This window comes from Lithobates pipiens, unplaced genomic scaffold (assembly GCF_037356315.1).
Source record: "Lithobates pipiens isolate NorthernLeopardFrog02 unplaced genomic scaffold, aLitPip1_a1.2 Scaffold_19, whole genome shotgun sequence".
Lineage (NCBI taxonomy): Eukaryota > Metazoa > Chordata > Amphibia > Anura > Ranidae > Lithobates > Lithobates pipiens.
Genome location: NW_027507764.1, coordinates 131054612 through 131074937, shown reverse-complemented (window position 1 = coordinate 131074937; position 20326 = coordinate 131054612). Strand labels below are relative to the sequence as shown.

Below are 20326 nucleotides of genomic sequence, written 5' to 3'. Positions count from 1 at the left end.
GCAAGGTGCTCCATCATGCTGGAAAAGGCATTGTTTATCACCAAACTGTTCTTGGTTGGTTGGGAGAAGCTGCTCTTGTAGGATGTTTTTGTACGATTGTTTATTCATGGCTGCGTTCTTATGCAAAATTGTGAGTGAGCCCACTCCCTTGGCTGAGAAGCAACCCCACACATGAATGTTCTCAGGATGCTTTCCTGTTGAAATGACACAGGACTGATGGTAGAGCTCATATTTTCTTCACCGGACAAGATTTTTTCCAGATGCCCCAAACAATCAGAAAGGGGATTCATCAGAGAAAATGCCTTTACTCCAGCTCTCAGCAGTCCAATCCCTGCACCTTTTGCAGAATATGAGTCTGTCCCTGATGTTTTTCCTGGAGAGAAGTAGCTTCTTTGCTGCCCTTCTCGACACCAGGCCATCCTCCAAGTGTCTTCCCCTCATTGCGTGTGCAGATGAACTTACACCTGCCGCCATTCCTGAGCAAGCTCTGCACTGGTGGTGCTCCAATCCCGCAGCTGAATCAACTGTAGGAGAGGGTCCTGGTGCTTGCTGGACTTTGAGGGCCTTTGAGCCTTCTTCGCAAATGCAGTTGACATTTTTTTATGGGATTAGATTCATTTTTATGCCAAACAGGGACTTTGCACTTAACTGCAATCCGTCTCGTCACTCTTCATAACATTCTGGAGTATATGCAAATTGCCATCATAAAAACGGAGGCAGCTGACTTTTTGAAAACGTATATTTGTGTCATTCTCAAAAACTTTTGGCCACAGCTGTAGTGTTGTAAACGATGGTTTCCTAAATTGTAAACTCTTATTCAAAGTTAACTGTATATTGTGAAGAAAGTGTATATGCACCCCACACCTTACCTGTTCAGTGATCCGCATGTGGAAGTCATGAAAGTCACTGTATCGCCGATAGGTGTTCCAAGAATCTTCAATGCCATCTGAGAGCCGTCGCTGGACAGTGATGGTGTACAGTGCATAGGTTTTGCCATGTTCATTACAAACTCCTGCCACAGCATATGGGTCACAGTCAACATGAACTAGTAGTTTATGTAAGTACAGGAACAAAAGGCATACACACAAAAGCAGAAACACACAGAAAAAGCAAAGGATGGAAAAGAAAATAATGGAAAAGAAAAGAAATGGAAGATGGAATGACAAAAGAATGAAATGGAAAAACTAGACAAAATTAAAATGTGTGCATAACATTATAGCATCATGAGGCACTTAGAAACTAAGGACATCACAGGGACATTAAGGTTGCATTTCCATAAACACCACTAACAGTGAACCTGTAAGGCGCTAAAACCTAGGTATATTAGCAATACTTCTGAAGTGCGAGCAACCTTGTGGTACTAAGGACCATTCATAATCTTCAAAACAATATCTATATTCTCATGTAGCCACTGAATTCCCAGCCTAGTTTTTACACTGGGACCTTTTAAGTCCAGTTTGGCGTTAAGCCCCACCACCTATGTTTAACAGTTTAATGCCAGAGCCTTTATTGTCACCCAAAACCAGTGATGGCGAACCTTGGCACCCCAGATGTTTTGGAACTACATTTCCCATTATGCTCAACTACACTGCAGAGTGCATGAGCATCATGGGAAATTTAGTTCCAAAACATATGGGGTGCCAAGGTTCGCCATCACTGCCCTAAACCCTGGCACTGGACTGTTAAATGGCCTTAGCTACGACTAAGATTCCAAACACAACCAAGTGCTGTGTGTAGGATTTGTATTAAGGCACCCCCACACCCTGCATGCAGCATCGGTCCAAGCTGACACTGCGGATATTACTTTCTAGATTAGGAAAAGCAACTTGGGATTTTGCCAGCAGGTGACACTGAGTATAACAACTTTAACTATTCATATTTTGACTTTTAATTTCCAATTGTACTACTATATCAGACTTTTCTTCTGCTCAAATGTAACTAGTCAAGAAATACAACCTTGATTCAGAAGAGGCACGCCTTATTATTTAAAGTGTTACTAAACCTAAAAACTTTTTTTTACCTGAATGCATTGTTTGCATTCAGGTAAAACACGTCTTCAATTTCCCTGTGTCCCCCCTTCCCTGTGTGAAGACTAAGAGAAGGGAGAACAGATCAGTGCTGTGCATGCCTGCATCAATTCTCCCCTTACATCCTCTTCACACAGCAATTGAGAAGCAACAGGAGCCATTGGCTCTTGCTGCTGTCAATCAAATGTAATGAAAAGGAAGGGGGGGAGGGAGCAGGCCTAAGAACTGCTGTGTAAGTCTATGGAGCGCGGATCCATAGACACGCAGGACTGGAGTGCGCAGACTATGTTTCTCCCCATAACAAGCAGCTGGCTATGCCCTAAAAAGAAGTGAAGATTGCCACCGGGGACCCAGAAGAGGAGGACCGGGGCCACTCTGTGCAATACCACTGCACAAAGCAGGTAAGTATAACATACTTGTTATTTTAATAAAAAAAAGTTGCAGCTATGAATTATCTTGAAAGGCCCAATAAACATTTGTTTTCTTGCACTGACGTATTTGCTGTAGCGATTACTTTTATTGCAAGAAAAAGATTTTACTAGATCCAGTTTTCCAGTAGTAATACTTCATTTCAATTATCTTATTTCTTATATGCACCAACATTTACAAATTCATTAGAAATAGAAAATCATCTATCAGAGCGGCAATAGAAAAAATATTTAGCAGTGTTCACTTTTACTTGTAACTGCTAAACAGCATGAAAATTCAAGAAACCCTCAAGAATGTGTTAGCTTTTCATCTGCTCGGACACTGAATGCATATTTCATGCCAAGCTGCTGGTATCATCTTTCATACAGTATGACTTGCCTATTCAAAGATTTATGGTTTAGGAAAACCATTCAGCACTGTCAGAAAATACATTCTACTTTCCATAACTAGGATGACCACCATATTCAAAATGATGGGTAGAATAGTTTTTTTTTTGCATAAACACTAAAATATATGTCAAGTATAGTTTGAAGAAAAAACATTCATATATATATATATATATATATATATAAATAAATCAGAAGATCAATTGATCGATAATTTGGCACCTATACAAGTTGTAAATGTTCTGCTACACTTGAAACCACCATGAGAGAAAAATTGCCATAAAAGGCTCAGTTCACTAAAACTGCCAATACCATTATGGGTAACCAACCAATAGATCTCTCATACTCCAAGGAGAACTCCTTGGAGTTGCATGGTGAGGGGAATCTTCATTTGCTTTAGTGCAGTAAGTTGAGTTGTGAAAAAGGAATAGAATTGCACACATATGACATGGAGGATGTGACGCGATAATCTAGTAGCTACAATTGTGGAAAACAAATATGTCAAAACAAAGGAAATTCCTTACCAGTGTCAGAAATAAAGGAGTGGATATGTATCACCTCTTCAGCGCTGACGTTTGACAGGTCGTCAAGTGACTAAAAATATTAGAAACAAATAATTTTATATAAACAGTTACATTTTAAACACTTATGCTTTGACTGGTTAAGAAATCTCTCTTTATTACATCACAGTACATAATTGGTTACTGCTATTATATATACAGTATAACAAGAGTGAACTGAGCCTAAACTAGGGCCCCCCCCCCTACTTTGGGGAGATTTCCAGGTATAGTTACCAGGATGGGAAGCAAGGGGAAATCTACCTGCCTACCTTTTTTTGAGGTTCTAACCCTTCCGCATTCAGTCCAAAACTAGAAATGAAAAAAAGGTTCAAACTGTGGGTCTGGTGTCCATTGTTTAGGGGCTTTGAATGACCTTGTTACCACAGAAGGAACTTTTTTTCCCCATTTTTTTTAACTCTATTGAGGCATCATAAAAATGTAAATTAAGTTTCTCCCCTTTTTGTGATGACTGTGAACCCCGCTAAGGCCTGTGGTTAATTTGCAAGGTCACAAGCATCAAGTTTATGACCTCTGTTGTGTCAGGTGGTCCTCCTACCCTTTCCACAGCTCTCAGGACAAGACTTTCCTCATGGAGCTTCCCCATTGCACTAGTTTATACGGTTTATATCTCTATACATTTTGCATGGTTGGTGAATATCCTATTAAATATTATTTCCCTAAGAAGTGAACATTACTTCATAAAACATGTTGAGTTGTAGGACATTAACCGGCTATTTGTATATGTATATATAGGGTATTAGACAATTCTTACCATCTTTGGATATACTTTATTTAATTTTAATATGATTTTAATGTGTATGTATATGAATAAAAATTTGAGTTTTTAAAGAATAAATTGAATTTTTGTGCAACTCATCCAAAGTCCCATGGGCAATTTTTGTGTTTGGGAGTTCTCATGTATCAGGGACTGAACTGTACCTGTATCCATGGTACCTTAGCCTCTTGCACTATCCTAAAATGAAACTCCATTCTAGTCTGTAGTGTGGTGAATTGTGTTGTGTAGAGAGACCGTTTGCCCGCATTTTTACTCAACATACCACAATCCAGCTCAATACACAGTTGTGGTGCGAACAGGTCACATAAAAAACTATTGTTTTCTATTTTCCCTTGCATTCAGCCTGCGCTGATCTGCATAGATCCTATATGTCAGCGGAGATCATGGACTGGGCCCTCTGGTATGGACAGAACATTAGGTGACGTTAGGGGATGTATTTTGTTACAAAGCTGACCATCTCTCCAATAATTCTGCTGACGGATGCAGCAGCCCACACCACAAATCAACCACAGATGAAATGCCAAGTAATATAAAGCACACCCAGTAATACAGCAAACATTAAAGCCCAACTCCTGGAGAATTGAAAACTTTCCCTTGTAGTAGGGGGGTGCCCACAGTGCAAGGATAACCTGGCTGTTTAGGGAAGAGTAAAAGTAGTTTAATTTACCTGGCCTCTGCTTCCTCCGGCAGATTGTGCTCCCCCATGTTCCAGAGGTGGACTGTCCCTATGGGGTTGATTTACTAAGGCCTGGTTCACACCTACGCAGGTTGCAGGTCGCAAGTCGCATATTTCAGGTGCATTTAGCATTTTTCAATACACATTTTTTGATCCATTGAAGTGTATGGAACCAAAAAACAGAAACAAATCCCTGGCCCGTCCCATAAAATGCATCCATAGGAAACCATGTTAAATGGACTGTAGTGTGTTTACGCAAAACTGAAAATGCACTAAAAAATGCATAAGTATGAACCAGGCCTACAACTGGAGAGTGATCTGGTGCAGCTGTGCATGGTAGGCAGTGTCTAACTTCAGTTTTTTTTTTTAAATTAAGCTTTGACAATAAAACCTGGAAGCCGGTTGGTTTCTATACAGAACTGCACCAGATTTTGCACACTTTAGTTTTAGTAAATAAACCCCTTTTTGACTTAAAGTCCATGGACCCTGCATCAGTCTTGATGACATCAGAACCGGAGCTTGGGGAAGAAGATGCTGCAAGGGCCGATCTAGCACAGCCCACCAATCAGGTAAATAAATCTACTTTTCCATTCCCTCTAGACCCAAATAAGCAGTTAAGAATTTTTTACATTTCCTGGAGTTGGGCTTAAAACCGATTTTAATATCTGTGTTCTAAGTATGGGATCATTTACAATTTTCTACATATTTGTATGATGCTATTCCTTTATACCAGTTCTTAGTTTTAGGTTTTGTGGCCCTTTAAATGAGTTACAAACAGAGCAACTCCGTGACCTCGGCAATGACCTTTCCCCCCAATTCACTGCCTGTTCTGTTTATTGTAACTGAGTGACACAGGGGAGCTGTATTATTTGAGTAGGCATTTACTCCAGACATGGAGCCAGGCCAGAAACAACTAATCTGCTAGTGTTCAAACACCTGCACAAGCACGGCAGTCCCAGAATAGCACTAAACATTACAAACTAAGGGGAAAGTCAAAGATTCCTTCATATGGACACTATTGTTTCCCAGAGCTCATACCAACACCAATGTTTCCTTCTCACTCTGTGAAATAATACAAGAATGCCATTCACCCAGGCAACCGGACACTTTCCTTTCCTTCAGGGGTCAGGTAGCAACATCAGTAGGAACCAATATCATTTCCTATGAGCCAAAGATCAATCACGGCACTAAAAATAGAGATTTAGGGCCTGATTTTATTATTTTTAAAAGGTACGCCTCAAGTGCAATTTCTTAGTTTTGAGTGGGTACCATAAGCTAGGGATACTGGCTGGAAGACACCCATATATCTAATGTACCTGAATGTTATGCTGAGCACTGCAGAAGTGTGCATTGTTACAGTGCAATGATGGAAACTGGAGAAGGACTCATCGGTTGAGGGGTCAGGTGTGCAGTGGCAGAGAGTGGGGTAGTGCACATTGGTTCAGTCGAGGCAAGGGGTAGTGCGCGTCAGTGCAGCATCAGTAAACTGTGTAGGTGCAGTATTGAGATTTGTAGGTGCAGCTGTGTTAGTGTTTAGTTACCTGTTTGTTGCACCGCACTCTACTACTATGTTGATGAAAAAACATCCACAACTTCCACTAGCACTCTACATTGATCCACCAAGTGGATGAGCAAGCTGTCCTGTAGGTTTAAAGCAGTGGTCATTAACCCCTGTCCTCAGGGCCCACTAACAGGCCAGGTTTGCAAGATAACTGAAATACATCACAGGTGATATAATTTGCTGATCAGTGATTGCAGTATTCTAGTCTGCATCTCTCCAAGGTAATAAAAAATGCATTTATTATTTATTTTTATTAAGAGACTGTAAAGCATTGCACCACTAAATAGCAGATCACGGGCGCAATGTCTGACTCCTGTAGATTATCAGTGTAGCAGTCTGCCCATACCTTGTACAGGCAGGCAGTTACTGAATGACAGGAAGGATCAATGATCTACCTAGAGCGTTCATCAGTGCCCCGGTAGTTCATTGAGAATTACAAGCCGTCACCCTCAATACATGTTGGTAATTTGTAGTTCCCCCCCTTCACAGAACTCTGTGAATTAATGATGCGACCGGGTGGGCAAAATCGTGCATGGCAGTTTTTTTTTTACACTGTGACAGCAGGTGCAGGGAGAAGACCCCTGGCCAGCTGTCAAAACAGGTACTCAAGGGGGTTGGGTGTGGAGGCTGCTCGGTTAGTAACATATTACACCCTAAATATGGGTGTAACCTGTAACATGTTACTAAAGGTGAACTTATCCTTGAACTACTTGAGGATCGCCCACGGTAGTTGTACGTCGGCTATAGGAGAAAGGGATACCACCGCTTCAGGTTGAACCACCAGGATGATCACTCCACTTCCAGGAGGAGAGCCACAGGTGCTGGCTAGTGCATGCACAAATGAGAGGAAATAGAAAAATTCTGGACAGCTGCACTCGGAAAAGGATCTATTTTCTTGTGCCTTTTATTGTAAAATGAAGATCACATAACACAATCCCCAGCAAACGTGATACAGAACTACTGACGCGTTTCACACTGAAATCAGTGCTTACTCATAGCTAGTTGTAAGTCGGCTGTTTGAAGTGGAATACTGTTGTTATGGCAGCATCTAAACGTGGTCTAAGTGGCGGATTCGCCACTAGATCACTTTTAATCAGGGGTGGGCGAGGGCCCCCCCCTTCCGCTGCACTCTGGTGGCCTCCCCCGCTTACCAGAGCCATCGGTAGCTATGATTGGGTCCTCTCTCCTCACAGGCTGGATGCAGAGAAAAGGAAAGATGGCCCCTGCTCGGCTCTACATCATTGGATGGCGGAAGCGTCAAACATCACTTCTGCCCAATGGTCTTAAAAGGGATTTTTTATTTTTTTTTGCAGAAAAAAAAAAAAACGCTTTTCTTTTTTCTTGCATTTTAGTGTAAACATGAGATCTGAGGTCTTTTTGACCCAAGATCTCACATTTAAGAGCTCCTGTCATGCTTTTTATCTATTGCAAGGGATGTATACATCCCTTGTAATAGGAATAAAAGTGACCCAAATTTATTTATTTTTCTTTAAAAGGACAGTGTCAAAATAAAAAATAAAATAAATAATAAAAAATTGAAAGTGCCCCATCCCGTTGAGCTTGCCCGCAGAAGCAAACGCATATGTAAGTCGTGCCCGCACATGAAAACGGTGTTCAAACCACACGAGGTATTGCTGCGTTCATTAAAGCGCAAGCAATAATTCTAGCACTAGACCACCTCTGTAACTCAAAACTGGTAACATGTAGACATTTTTCAACGTTGCCTATTGTTGCCTTATGAGTTTATGTGAAATCTTCATTAATATCTGTAAAATATTGTAATTAGAAATAGATCTCATTTGGCCGGCATCTTGGAATGTCAGGTAAAATGCCTCCCCCCCCCCCAGGGGCTTGGTAAGAGCAGACAATGCGGGGCCGAGACTTGTATACACCATATGGAGAAGCCACTCCCATTGTTCTACACCTACTCACTTCAAAGGACCCCATGCTGGGGTAGACAATGAGGAGAGTCCAACCATAATCATTGCTTAAGTTCCTGGGGAAATCCAATTAAGTCTTCTGTTTAAGAATAGTCACAAGGATTTGCATGAAAGGGGGCCGACTTATGTTGTGAGCCCTCCAATCATGATCCAAGCTAAGGCAGCCAATGGGGAATCAGCATGAAGGCATTTACCCAAAGCCTAAGGGAGGGAACAGTCTCTTTTTGGGAAGCAGTGCTCAAGAGTGGAACTCTGTAAGGATGGGTAATTATGGTTAAGGTGTGGCTTGTAACTAAATATGCTTGTATGCTTGTGACTAAATATACTGTCGTAGAGAATATACTTTGTATTCCTGCATGTAAATATTATATTTCAACCTAGTATTTTCTTCCTTGATGTAAGACCTTAGACTATAGATATTTTCTGGGTATATCAGATAGACCTGTAACTTACTCTAATAAATGGTGTTATGTTGAACCTTTCTTTTCCTGGTCAATAGAATTCTCTTTTAAACCCATATCATATCTTCTGATTAATAAATCAGAAATATAGATTTTAAAGGTTAACACTATGCAGGGTCAAAGTTTGCAGCCATTCCACGAGCGGCCACAATTTTGAAGCGTGACATGTTAGGTATCGATTTACTGGGCGTAACCATCTTTCACAATATAAAAAAATTTACCGTTGTCTTATTTTATTTTTTTTATTTTAAAAAAAGTATTTTTTTGTAAGACTGTTGCGCAAATACGGTGTGACAAAGTATTGAAACAACTGCCATTGTATTCTCTAGGGCTTTGATGGCGAACCTTGGCGCCCCAGATGTTTTGGAACTGCATTTCTCATGATGCTCATGCACTCTGCAGTATAGATGACCATCATGGGAAATGTAGTTCCAAAACATCTGGGGTGCCAAGGTTCACCATCACTGCTCTAGGGTTCTGAATTTTTTATTATATATATATATATATATATATATATATATATATATATATATATATATATATATATATAATGTTTGGGGGTTTTAAGTAATTTTCTAGCAAAAGAAATGATTTTAACTTGTAAACACCAAGTCTGAGAAATAGGCCCGGTCCTTAAGTGGTTAACACAAAAATTAGATTGGATGGATGTAACCAGCAAACACCGGTTGTCACGTCAGTAAATCAAACTAGCAAAATCCGCAGTTTGGGTAACACATGACTGTTAAGTCAAATCTTGTTAAAAAAAAAAACAGCATACTTGATGGAATTAATCGTGCAGAAGAGCAATCAATGTAAATAAAAAGTATGACCTTCATGTCAAAGTGATTTGTCACAAACTCGAGTTAGTTTATTCATCGTGGCACAAAGTAATGATGATGAGCAAAGTGCTGAAATCCAAAGCAAATTTCTGATTGGATGTTATGTGCCACCGCTCAGTGAAATAAAAGTGAAGGGTTGGAAGAATAACATACCAAATTTATGCTGCCTGTTGGTGATCCGTTGAAAGATTCTGTGAAGGAATGGGAAAAACAGATCAGAATACAGTGGCAGCTTTCTAAATAGTAACTGTAACTAAGGCTCGCTCACTAGGAATCAAAGCGCATCAGTAGAAACACAACTTTAGAAGTAAAAGGACAACTGATGGCACACACCCAACACCAGAATCTCTATATCCCAAAGGCATCCCATCAAAACATACCAATGAAAATGTATGTGCACCTGCAACAAGCAAAGAACGGGGCATTCATAGCCGAGAGAATGCCGAACTTTAGTCTGTGACATCACATTGTGGTAGGTTATAAAAGAGCCACTCTGCTCATTATAATCCTAACTCTTCTGATTAAAAAAGAAACAGACTATAGCAGAAAAGTGGCTTCTAGGTTCTAAATTTGTTTCCAAAAATATTGCTTGTAAACCAACACATTTTGTAATTGTGCTTTTTTCAAAAAAGTTCAAAACAGAGGTTACATATCTCTAAATAAATAAGTAAAAAACAAAACATATATTTGACCTGATGAGCGCTATAGACTTTTTTTCTGCGTCAAAAATGCCACTTTTAAGGGCGTTTGACTGCTTTTTAAATGGATGATATAAAGGAGCTTTTAAGGCTTCGCCGTTTGCGAATATGAGTACCAAAATTTGTAATTTCATAGGACCGCACAACTTTAAAGCTCGACATACTGTGAAACTATTCACCCAGTACAATTTTTTTTTTATATTTTACCCAAAAAAAACAAAACAAAAAAAAATGTAATATACTGCATTTGTGTGCACTAAAATAAATTTTAGTGTACTTTTTACTGAAACAAAAACGGTTTCGCTAATATGGTGAGACATTTAAAAAAAATAATGGGATTTTCCTAGGAACTCTGCTTTCTAAATAAATAAAATACATGCCTTTGGGAATTTTAACTTATCTTCAGTTCTAAAGAATGAAATTTAAGGTGTGCCAAAAACGAAAGGGTTTATGGACTCAGCTATACAAGAGATTTGAAATACACATGAATCATGAGAAATATTGCATCTAGGCTAGGCTAAAAAGTTAGCGAACGTCATACCTATATTAACTGTCCAGTTTCTTGCCCTCAGTGTAATAAGTTCTTAACTTTTGAAAGTTATCAATTTAAGGCTAAACAAAATCTCTTCTAGAGTTTCTCATGATAAATACTGTTTATACTACTTGTTTGGTTGTTTTACCTTTTATGCCACGTACACACGAGCAGAATGTCCGACAGAAAAAGTCAGACGGAAGCTTTTCATCGTATATTCCGATCGTGTGTGTGCCTCATTGGACTTTTTTTTTTTTTTTCTCCAAAAATTCTGACAGACCTAGAAATAGAACATGTTCTAAATATTTCTGACGCAACCAATTCCTATCGGGAAAAAGGCTAGTCTGTATGCTGTTCCGATGGAGCAAAAACTACGCATTCTCTGAAGCAAGTACGAAATGGAAGCTATTGGCTACTGGCTATTGAACTTCTTTTCTAGTCCCATCGTACGTGCTGTACATCACCGTGTTCTTGACGATCGGACTTTGGTGTGATTGTGTGTACGCAAGACAGTTTCAGCGGAATTCTGTCTGAAAAGCCTTCAGAGTTTATTCTGATGGGAAAACCAGTCATGTGTACAGGGCATAAGTCAGCCAATCTAAATAACGTCCTGGTCATCTATCATTATTGAAAATGAAGCATTGGTTATATTGCTAAACTACATTTCTGAGCAAAAAAGAAAAAAAAAAAAAAAAAAAAAAAAAAAAAAAAAGACGGTGGCCAGCAGGGCTTGCTAGATTCCTGGTAGGATCAGCCGGTATCTTTTTTGTACCTGCAGTAATTTTAATTAATTTCTGGCAGAGATGTACTGACAACACTTTAAAGCCTAACTCCAGCTTTTTTGGTCCAAGCTGTTCTAAACAAAACTATTAAAGTCACTAACAGTTGTTCCCACTGTGAGCGTTGGATAAACTGTATTCAGCCTCAGCTACATAAAGTGCACAGTGCTGTGTTCGAGTACGAGAACTTCCCTTCCTACTTCTGGAACAAAATTGAGTCAGCGTGAGTGTTGCTCAGCCATTCACAGGTAGCCTTGTATTTTCTGAATGAATACAAGGCTTCTTCTGATTGGCTTTGTTGGAGAGACATCAAGATTGCCATCTCAGCCAGCCAATCTGAGAAAGTCTTGTACTCATTCAGAAAATACAAAGCTTCCTGTGAATGGCTAAGCAACGCTCAGCCTGACGCCAATCTGTTCTGGGAACAAGACAGATAGTGTCTATACGGTTATCAGAACACATTCCTGAATACAGTAGTTGATACATACAGTGCTCACAGCGGGTACATCAGTTAGTGAAGGTTATAGGTTTATTTGGAACATCTTGGTCCAAGCCAAATATGACAGAAAGATGGGGTTCGGTTTTAAAGAAGAACTCTGGCCTCCCCTTAACAAATGTGCTGCAGCATTGATCTATATGTACATCAGCACTTGCAGATCTCTCTTTGTTCCTGTGTGACATTAACAGTACTGCTGCAGAATTCGGAGCAGTGTGGTCACCCTCGTGTATCAGAGGAGAATTTACATGCACTTCAACAGTCTTACTGGGATAAATAAAAAGCTCCCATCATGCCTATATAGAGGTGCAATGTCCTAGTCTAATGCCGCATACACACAATTGGACTCTTCGACAGACTAGGTCCGGCGGACCGGAATCCATCGGACAATTCGATCGCGTGTGGGCTCCAGCGGACTTTTCTTTCCCATAAGTCCGATGGACCTAGAAATAAAACATGTTGCAAAGCTTTCTGACGGACTGGAGTCCGGTCGAAAAATCCGGTCTCCTGTGTGCTAGTCCGACACACTAAAACCGATGCTAGGGCAGCTATTGCCTACTGGCTATGAACTTCCTTATTCTAGTCCAGTCGTACGTCATCACGTTTGAATCAGTCGGATTTTGGAGTGATCGTGTGTGGGCAAGTCCGTTTGAAAGTCCAGCGGACCTCCGCTGCAAAGTCTGCCAGATAGTCCGATCGTGTGTACGCGGCATGAGGCTACAATCACATCTCTGTGTTTCTTAAGCAGGGAGGTTGTAGTATAGTGCGCTGCATATTACATGCATTACCATTCACCTTGACTGGAAAGGGAGATTATAAAATGTAATAAATTGATATATAAGAAAAAAAAAACAAAACACAACTTTGTATCTCGGGTTATAAATAAATGAATAAATATGTTGTGTATACATCTGTCATACAAGCCTCTATGAGGACTTTGGCTCCCATCAGAGTCTAAAGGCCCGTACACACGATCCAAAAGTATGACAAAATAAAAAAAGAAATCGGAAGTGATGTCATGTGTTGTAGTGTATTTCTATTGTAATTTCGAACGACGACTGTACTGATTAAAACGAAAATTGTATGATCTGGTATCATACGAGGAAAACTTCCGTGCTTGTCCAATCGGATAATATCGGATGAACTGTCGTGAACGGCTCTCAAAAGCTCCGTACCAATGATCAGATTATTGTACGATCGCTTTAAAACCAGTATTTTTCATCCAATTTTCAGATCGTGTGTAGGGGTCTTAAGTTTTATTTTGACAAAAATGTATCAAAGTGTGTGGAGAATGTTTTGAACTTTACCCATATCTTCATTATTTTTCACAAAATTACTGTTCTGGAAGGTGGAATACAGATCTGACAAACTGACCTATAGTCTACTACTTACTAGAGGTCGACCGATATGGGTTTTTCTCTGGCCGATGCCGATATTTAGAAATCATGGCTGCCGATAGCCGATATATGATGCCGATTTTTTTGGGCCGATATGTTAGGCCGATTTTATTTTATTTATTTATTTTTTTCCTTTTTTATTATTATTTTTTTTTTAATCCCCCTTGATCTAACACACCTTTCCCACTGGGGCGTTTTTCAGGCGCTTTTGGGCTAAAAATAGCGCCTGTAAAGTGCCTGCAAAATGGCTCCCCTGCAGTCTGTGTGAAAGACAGAGTGCTTTCACACTGAGGCGATGCAGGATCTTAGAAAAAAAGTCCTCCAAGCAGCACGTTTGGAGTGGTGTATACCGCTCCTCCACCACTCCTGCCCATTGATATGAATGGGCACCACTGCCGAAGCGCATGCAATGCGATTTGGCAGCAGTGCTTCATGGGCGCATTTAACCTCTTCCTTGGCCGCTAGCTGGGTTATATGTGCCCCACTAGCAGCCAAATAGCACCGCTAAAATTATGGTAAAGAGCCGCTAAAACTTGCGTTTTACCATCAACGCCTTCCCGCTCCAGTGTGAAAGCGGCCTTCATAAGTGATACAGAAAATGTCTTACATTTAAACATTTATTAAACAAAACAAACCTCCAATCAGTTTACTTGTATGTATGATTTAGATTTAAAAAAAAAAACTATATATTAAATAAAAACAGGTAGTCAAAACTTTTGGACGAAAAAAAAAAAATGGGCCAACTTTACTGTTTTTATTTTATTTTTATTTTTTAAATAGTGTATTTTTTTCCCAAAAAAATGCATTTGAAAGACCTCTGTGCAAATGCCGTGTGACATAAAATATTGCAACAACCGCTATTTTATTCCCTAGGATCTCTGCTAAAAAAATATATATAATTTTTGGGGGGGTCTAAGTGATTTTCTGGCAGAAAATACAGGATTTTTACTTGTAAGCAACAAGTGTCAGAAAAGATTTAGTCTTTAAATGGTTAAAGGCTGGGTTCACACTGCTGCGGGGGGAGATCCGGATGTGATTCGCACCGCACTGCAGTGCAAATCACATCCGATCTCCGTAGCGATGCGAATTCAGCCATACAGATAGTATGGCTGAATTCGCATCGCTCCCGCAGCAAACTCGCACGGGACCCTTTTTTTGGTCCGCAGCAGAATCGGATCGCATGGGTGTTCACACCATGCGATCCGATTCCTGTGCGAGTCTGCAGATCGCACTGCGATATGCGGACGGATCTGGGGGTGTCATTAACATTTCATTGACACTCCCAGCCGTTCGCATAGGGCAGTGTGAACTGCCGGCGGGAGTCATGCGATGCGGGAAAACGCCGCCGATTTGCGGCGTTCCCGCATCGCTGTGGTGTGAACCCGGCCAAACTGAGAACTTCTACACACTGAGATGATTTCATTCATTCAAGTGTAAACATTGTATCTTTCTGTTCTTTTCTTGGCAGCCTGCCCAGAGAGGAGGAAGACGTTTCTATGGCAACTTACACTGACTTCTATTAGGCTGCATTCACACCTGAGCGTAGCTTTTTCAAGCGTTTTTTGCGGCGTTTTTACCGCGATTCGCTGCGTTTTTTACCGCGATTCGCGGCGCTTTTTGCCGCGTTTTGTCGCGAATTTGTGCAGGGCAAAAGGTCACCAATGTTAAGCATTGCAGATACAGCGTCAAAACGCCCATAGAAACGCTCGTTGTCGCGCTAAACGCTCGAATCGAGCGTTTCCATTAGTTTCTATGGGAATGAAAACGCCCAAATCAGCCCAACAAAAAAGGGTCCGGAACTTGTTTGAGCTTCAGGCGTAGGGCTTCAGGCAACTTGGAGTGGAGATGTGAACCATCTCCATTGAGAATAATGTATTTTTTCCCCTCCAGCGTTTTGTAGCTTCAGGCGTAGGGCTACAAAACGCTCAGGTGTGAATGGGGTCTTACTGAAGTAATTTCAAAGTCCCGCTGTAGTTCTAAATCGGCTTTTTATCAGCACAATCGGCCGATGCCGATTATTTGAAAAACGGCAAATATCGGTCGACCTCTACTACTTACTAACTTGTCTGTCACTATTTTAAACTATAGAGAGCTAAACTTCCTCTAGGAATTATTTGCATATTTTTTTATAAATACTACTTTATCTTTTTTCTATAATACACATTACATTTCTCTCAGATGTAAAAACCACCTTCACCCTAGAACTCAGTCTCGATTCAAATAACTCCAAGAGAGGCTAGAAAATCTCAACCTATCAGCAATCAATATTCCACCTTCCAAAAAAGGGCAACAAAACCAAAAATCGCCCGACATGTTTCGCCACATTCCATCATGGCTTTAACGGGAATGTCCTTAGATATGCTTAAAAGTGTTTGTGTCCCACAACAAGGAAAGGAAAAATAACCAACCCCAACAACAAAATCTAAATTATATTAACCACTTGCCGACCAGCTGCCATCATGCGGCAGGTTGGCATGATCCCGCGAGCTGTCGTAGCTATACATCGGCTCCTTTAAGCGGGATAGCAGGCGCCCGCACTGCGGGGGTGCCAATGCGCATGACCGATGGTTACGATGACCGCAGGCACGAGAGGCAGAACAGGGACGTGAGTGTGTGTGTGTATAAACACACAAATCCCTGTTCTGAGAGGAGATGCAGATCATGAGTTCCTAATAGCTAGGAACAACTGTCAGCTCCTATAGTCAGTCCCCCCCCCTACAGTTAGAACACAACCCTAGTGTTAATCTCTTCCCTGCCAGTGACATTTATACAGTAATCAGTGCATTTTTTATAGCACTGATCGCTATTTAATTGTCAATCGTTCCAAATATGTGTCAAAAGTGTCTGCCATAACGTGGCAGTCATGATAAAAATTGCAGATCCCCGCCATTACTAGTAAAAAAGAAATAATAATAATAAAAATGCCATAAATATATCTCCTACTTTGTAGACGCTTTAAATTTTGCGCAAACCAATCAGTATACGCTTATTGCGATTTTTATTACCAAAAATATGTAGTATACATATTGGCCTAATCTGAGAAAAAAAATTGCTTTAAAAAAAAACAAAACAAATATGGGTATATTTATTATTTATTATAGCAAAAAGCACAAAATATTGTGTTTTTTTCAAAATTGTCACTCATTTTAATTTTTTTTTGTTTATAGCGCAAAAAATAGAAATCGCAGAGATGAAACAATACCACCAAAAGAGATTTTGTGGGGAAATAAAGGGTGTACATTTTGTTTGGGTACAGCGTCGCTGTATATATATATGTAACAATATAGTTTGTTAAAGCGATGCAATGCCGAATCGCAAAAAGTGCTCCAGTCATCCACTCAAAAAAGTGGATTACTGTTACAAAAGAGAAGGCCAGAAAGGTCAATCTGGATTAAGTGTGCATGCATTAGAAAAGAGCTGAGGTGCCATTTTTTTTTTTAAAAGGGTCTCCCTATTCAGTTCTTAGTTTGCAATAAGCTTTCTAACAAACCAATAGAAGCCACTAGGGGGCATCCAAACACAAGCCAAGAACACAGGACATTTGGTCCCAGTTCTGTAAACACACAAGAGAGTTTGACATTTCAGATTTACAGATCCCATTATTTGAACATAATTCCATTAAACAAAAAATGTAATCGCTTAATCTTCACCTCTTAATTCTCTACGTCAGGTGGTTGGATGTCAGGATAGGTAAAAGATCATTTATTAAAGAGAAAATACATGAAGCACTTACATAAGTAAAGCATATAAACAGATCACCAATGTACAAGTTTAAGGCTTCATGCACAATGGACACTTTGACCATCTCTCCTAAAGACACCTTTTATCTCTGGCCCTATGCAGCCCTTGATGCCTCCACTGTCAACATGCCTTCCCGAGCTGGTTCGCTTATTCACTGTGATTAGCGCATCGCTGCGCCGACTTCCTGGCGGGCTCTGCACGTGTTCCATGCGAACGCGCCTGAGCTCATCCCTAGTCCCGATGATCTCGCACAACTCTGCTACCTGGCCAAGTTCTTGGGTTAGCACTCACATGCTGCAAACCCCAAGAGCCATGCACATGTTCTTCACTCCAGGTCAGGATCCGCTGAAACCCCTGCTGTACCGACCTCACGCGGTCTCCTGCCAGTCGCAGTGCTTTTCAGAATATTTGACAGGTGAGGAGTTGGTGTTCTATCGCCTCCTCACAGCCTACTTTAACCCTATAATGCCACACTACCACGCCGCAGTCCTGTGCATTGCACACGGTTGTGTTTCAGCTCCACTGAACTCAGTGGGTGAATTTGACAAACTGTTCCACTTGTCAAACTCTGCACTCCGAGTTCAAAATCTTATTTTACAGTTTGGGTGGGCAGCTGGGGGTGGTAAAACTGCAGCTCAGCCATCTGCTTTTATTGTGCTTAGTTTTTGGATGTACTCTTTACAGTGGGACCCAAAACGAAATCCTCCTACACTGCCAATTCTACCTCCCAGTCTCGGCAAACAGAGTGATAGAGGAAGCTACTACAAAGATAGGTTCAAGTAGTCACACTATCAATATTTGAAAAAAATACTTTATTAATCTGTACAAAAAAAAAAAGTTAAAAGTAGTATTAAACCCTGAGGCTGCTTTCACACTGAAAGCACCAGCCGTTAGCGGTAAAGCACCGCTTGTTTTAGCAAAAGGGGTTAAAAACTCCCATGTACCCCATGGCACTTCAGAAGTGCTGCCCATTCATTGCAATGGGCAGGGGCATTTTGAGAGCGATGTATACAGTACTCCCAAACCTCCCCAAAGATGCTGCTTGCAGGACTTTTTCTAACGTCCCGCAAGCGCACCGCCTGGGTGTGAAAGCACACATTGCAGAGAATGGGAGGCAGTTTTCAGGCACTTTACAGACGCCATTTCTAACGCTAAAACATCTGAAAACTGCCTCAGTGTGAAAAGGGATCTTAGCCCTTGAACACACGGTCGGACATTCCGACGGAAAATGTCCGATCGGACCGTGCTGTCGGATAATCCGACTGTGTGTGGGCTCCATCGGACTGAATATCCGACGGACAAAGTTTTAGAGCTGGGCTATAAAACTTTCCAACAACATGATCCGATCGCACTTTGTCCGATTGTGTGTAGAGAATTCCGATCGGACAAAGTGCCACACATGCTCAGATCAAATTCCTAGACCAAAGATATTGGCTACTAGCCTGAACGTAGTCCTGTCGTAACGAAATAACATCATCACGTTCTGAACGATCGGATTTTCCGACAACTTTGTCCGACCGTGTGTATGCAACACAAGTTTCGGACAAAATCCGTCTGAAAAAATCTGACGGATTTTGTTGTCGGAACGTCCGACCGTGTTTACAAGGGCTTAGGAGTATTGCCATTTAAACCCAGCTCCACACAGCTAGTAGTTAATACAGCATTATTTTCTAATTAGCCTTTCGTTAACTGTAATCCATTTCTCTTTTTTGTGTTTCTCTCTTCGGCGCTTCAACAAACGTCTGGTCAGGCAGCGTGCACTGAGCTTCTCAGAGATTAGAAACCATCAGGACTACTACCATGATTTCTGGTGTGTTGTCTACAATACACATGTATCACAAGCACAGACAAGAGCAATGCCCATAATGCCCATGCCACCCATGACAACAGCACTAAGCGGCATGTGAACACATTTTTAAAGGCCGATTGTGTTGCAAAGTCTGCAGACAAAACGGGGACAGGAAGCAATAATGACGCAAGGTGTGCTGCTACTGGTTTTCATGGAGTGTTTAATAACATTATAAAAAATGGCTGTTTGCTCAGCGTTCAGCATCATAACTTTCACTAACAGCCTTCCACTATTTTCCACAGTGACTAACCAAACTAGACAGACCTGCTCTCTATCTACTGGCTGGGTTTGGTTTCTGAGCCTGATAATAAAGTCACCTTTGTTTTCCAGTAAAGACATTCACAATGCGTGCAAGGATGATACTGTTTCAATAGACACTGTGGGCAGTACAAACAGCTCTCTGCAGTACAGTGAATGGAGGATTTTAACACTAAGGATTACTAGAGATTAAAGTTTATTCATACAGGAGATTATAGACCGCCTATAGGAAATTACAGTGCGCTGCCTGTTTATACATACTTTAGGGACTTGGGGCAGTTCGGATGTATTTAGGCGTGAAGAATAAGGCTTCTTGCTTCTTCCTGCTATTATTTTTTAATCCCCAACTCTAGGTATGATCAAAAAATATTTTTTCCCTGAATCACAGACTCTAAGGCCCCTTTCACACTGGGGCATTTTTCAGGCCCCTTTCACTCCAGTGTGAAAGCCGGAGCTGGTGCGTTAGCAGGACGGTGAAAAAAGTCCTGCTAGCCACATCTTTGGACCGGTAAAGGAGCGGTGTATTCACCGCTCCTACCCATTGAAATCAATGGGGCAGCGCGGCTATAAACGCTGGCAAAGCGCTGCTGCAGCGGCGCTTTGCGGGCAGTTTTAACCCTTTTTCGGCCGCTAGCGGGGGTTAAAACCGCCCGCTAGCGACTGCATACCGCTGTTAAAACGACAGTAAAGCGGCGCTAAAAAAAAGCGCTGCTGGCGCTACCGACCCAGTGTGAAAGGGGCCTTAGACACCGGCGTTGGGGTCATGTCCTCGCCTAAACTCAGCCATTCACTGTGGCCAGGCTTTTTATTAATGGGCGAATGGAGGGAGTGGGGGGCAGAGACTTGTCACCAGTGCCATGTGTCTAAAAGAAGAAAGCTGGAGCTAGATATAAGGGACATG

At 41.1% G+C, this 20326-nt stretch overlaps 1 protein-coding gene across 4 annotated transcripts in view; it reads right to left on the bottom strand.

Annotated features, from left to right (window-relative positions):
* SNX13 (sorting nexin 13) overlaps window positions 1–20326 on the bottom strand; it is a 223398-nt gene that overhangs the window by 31060 nt on the left and 172012 nt on the right. For 3 of the 4 annotated variants that reach the window (XM_077491271.1, XM_077491268.1, XM_077491270.1), the window contains 3 exons: window positions 9829–9866; window positions 3367–3436; window positions 870–1045 (listed from right to left, as the gene is read on the bottom strand). In XM_077491271.1, coding sequence (XP_077347397.1) covers window positions 870–1045; window positions 3367–3436; window positions 9829–9866 — 284 coding nt within the window. The remainder of the gene's footprint in view (window positions 1–869; window positions 1046–3366; window positions 3437–9828; window positions 9867–20326) is intronic. The other variant, XM_077491269.1, reaches the window with a different exon arrangement.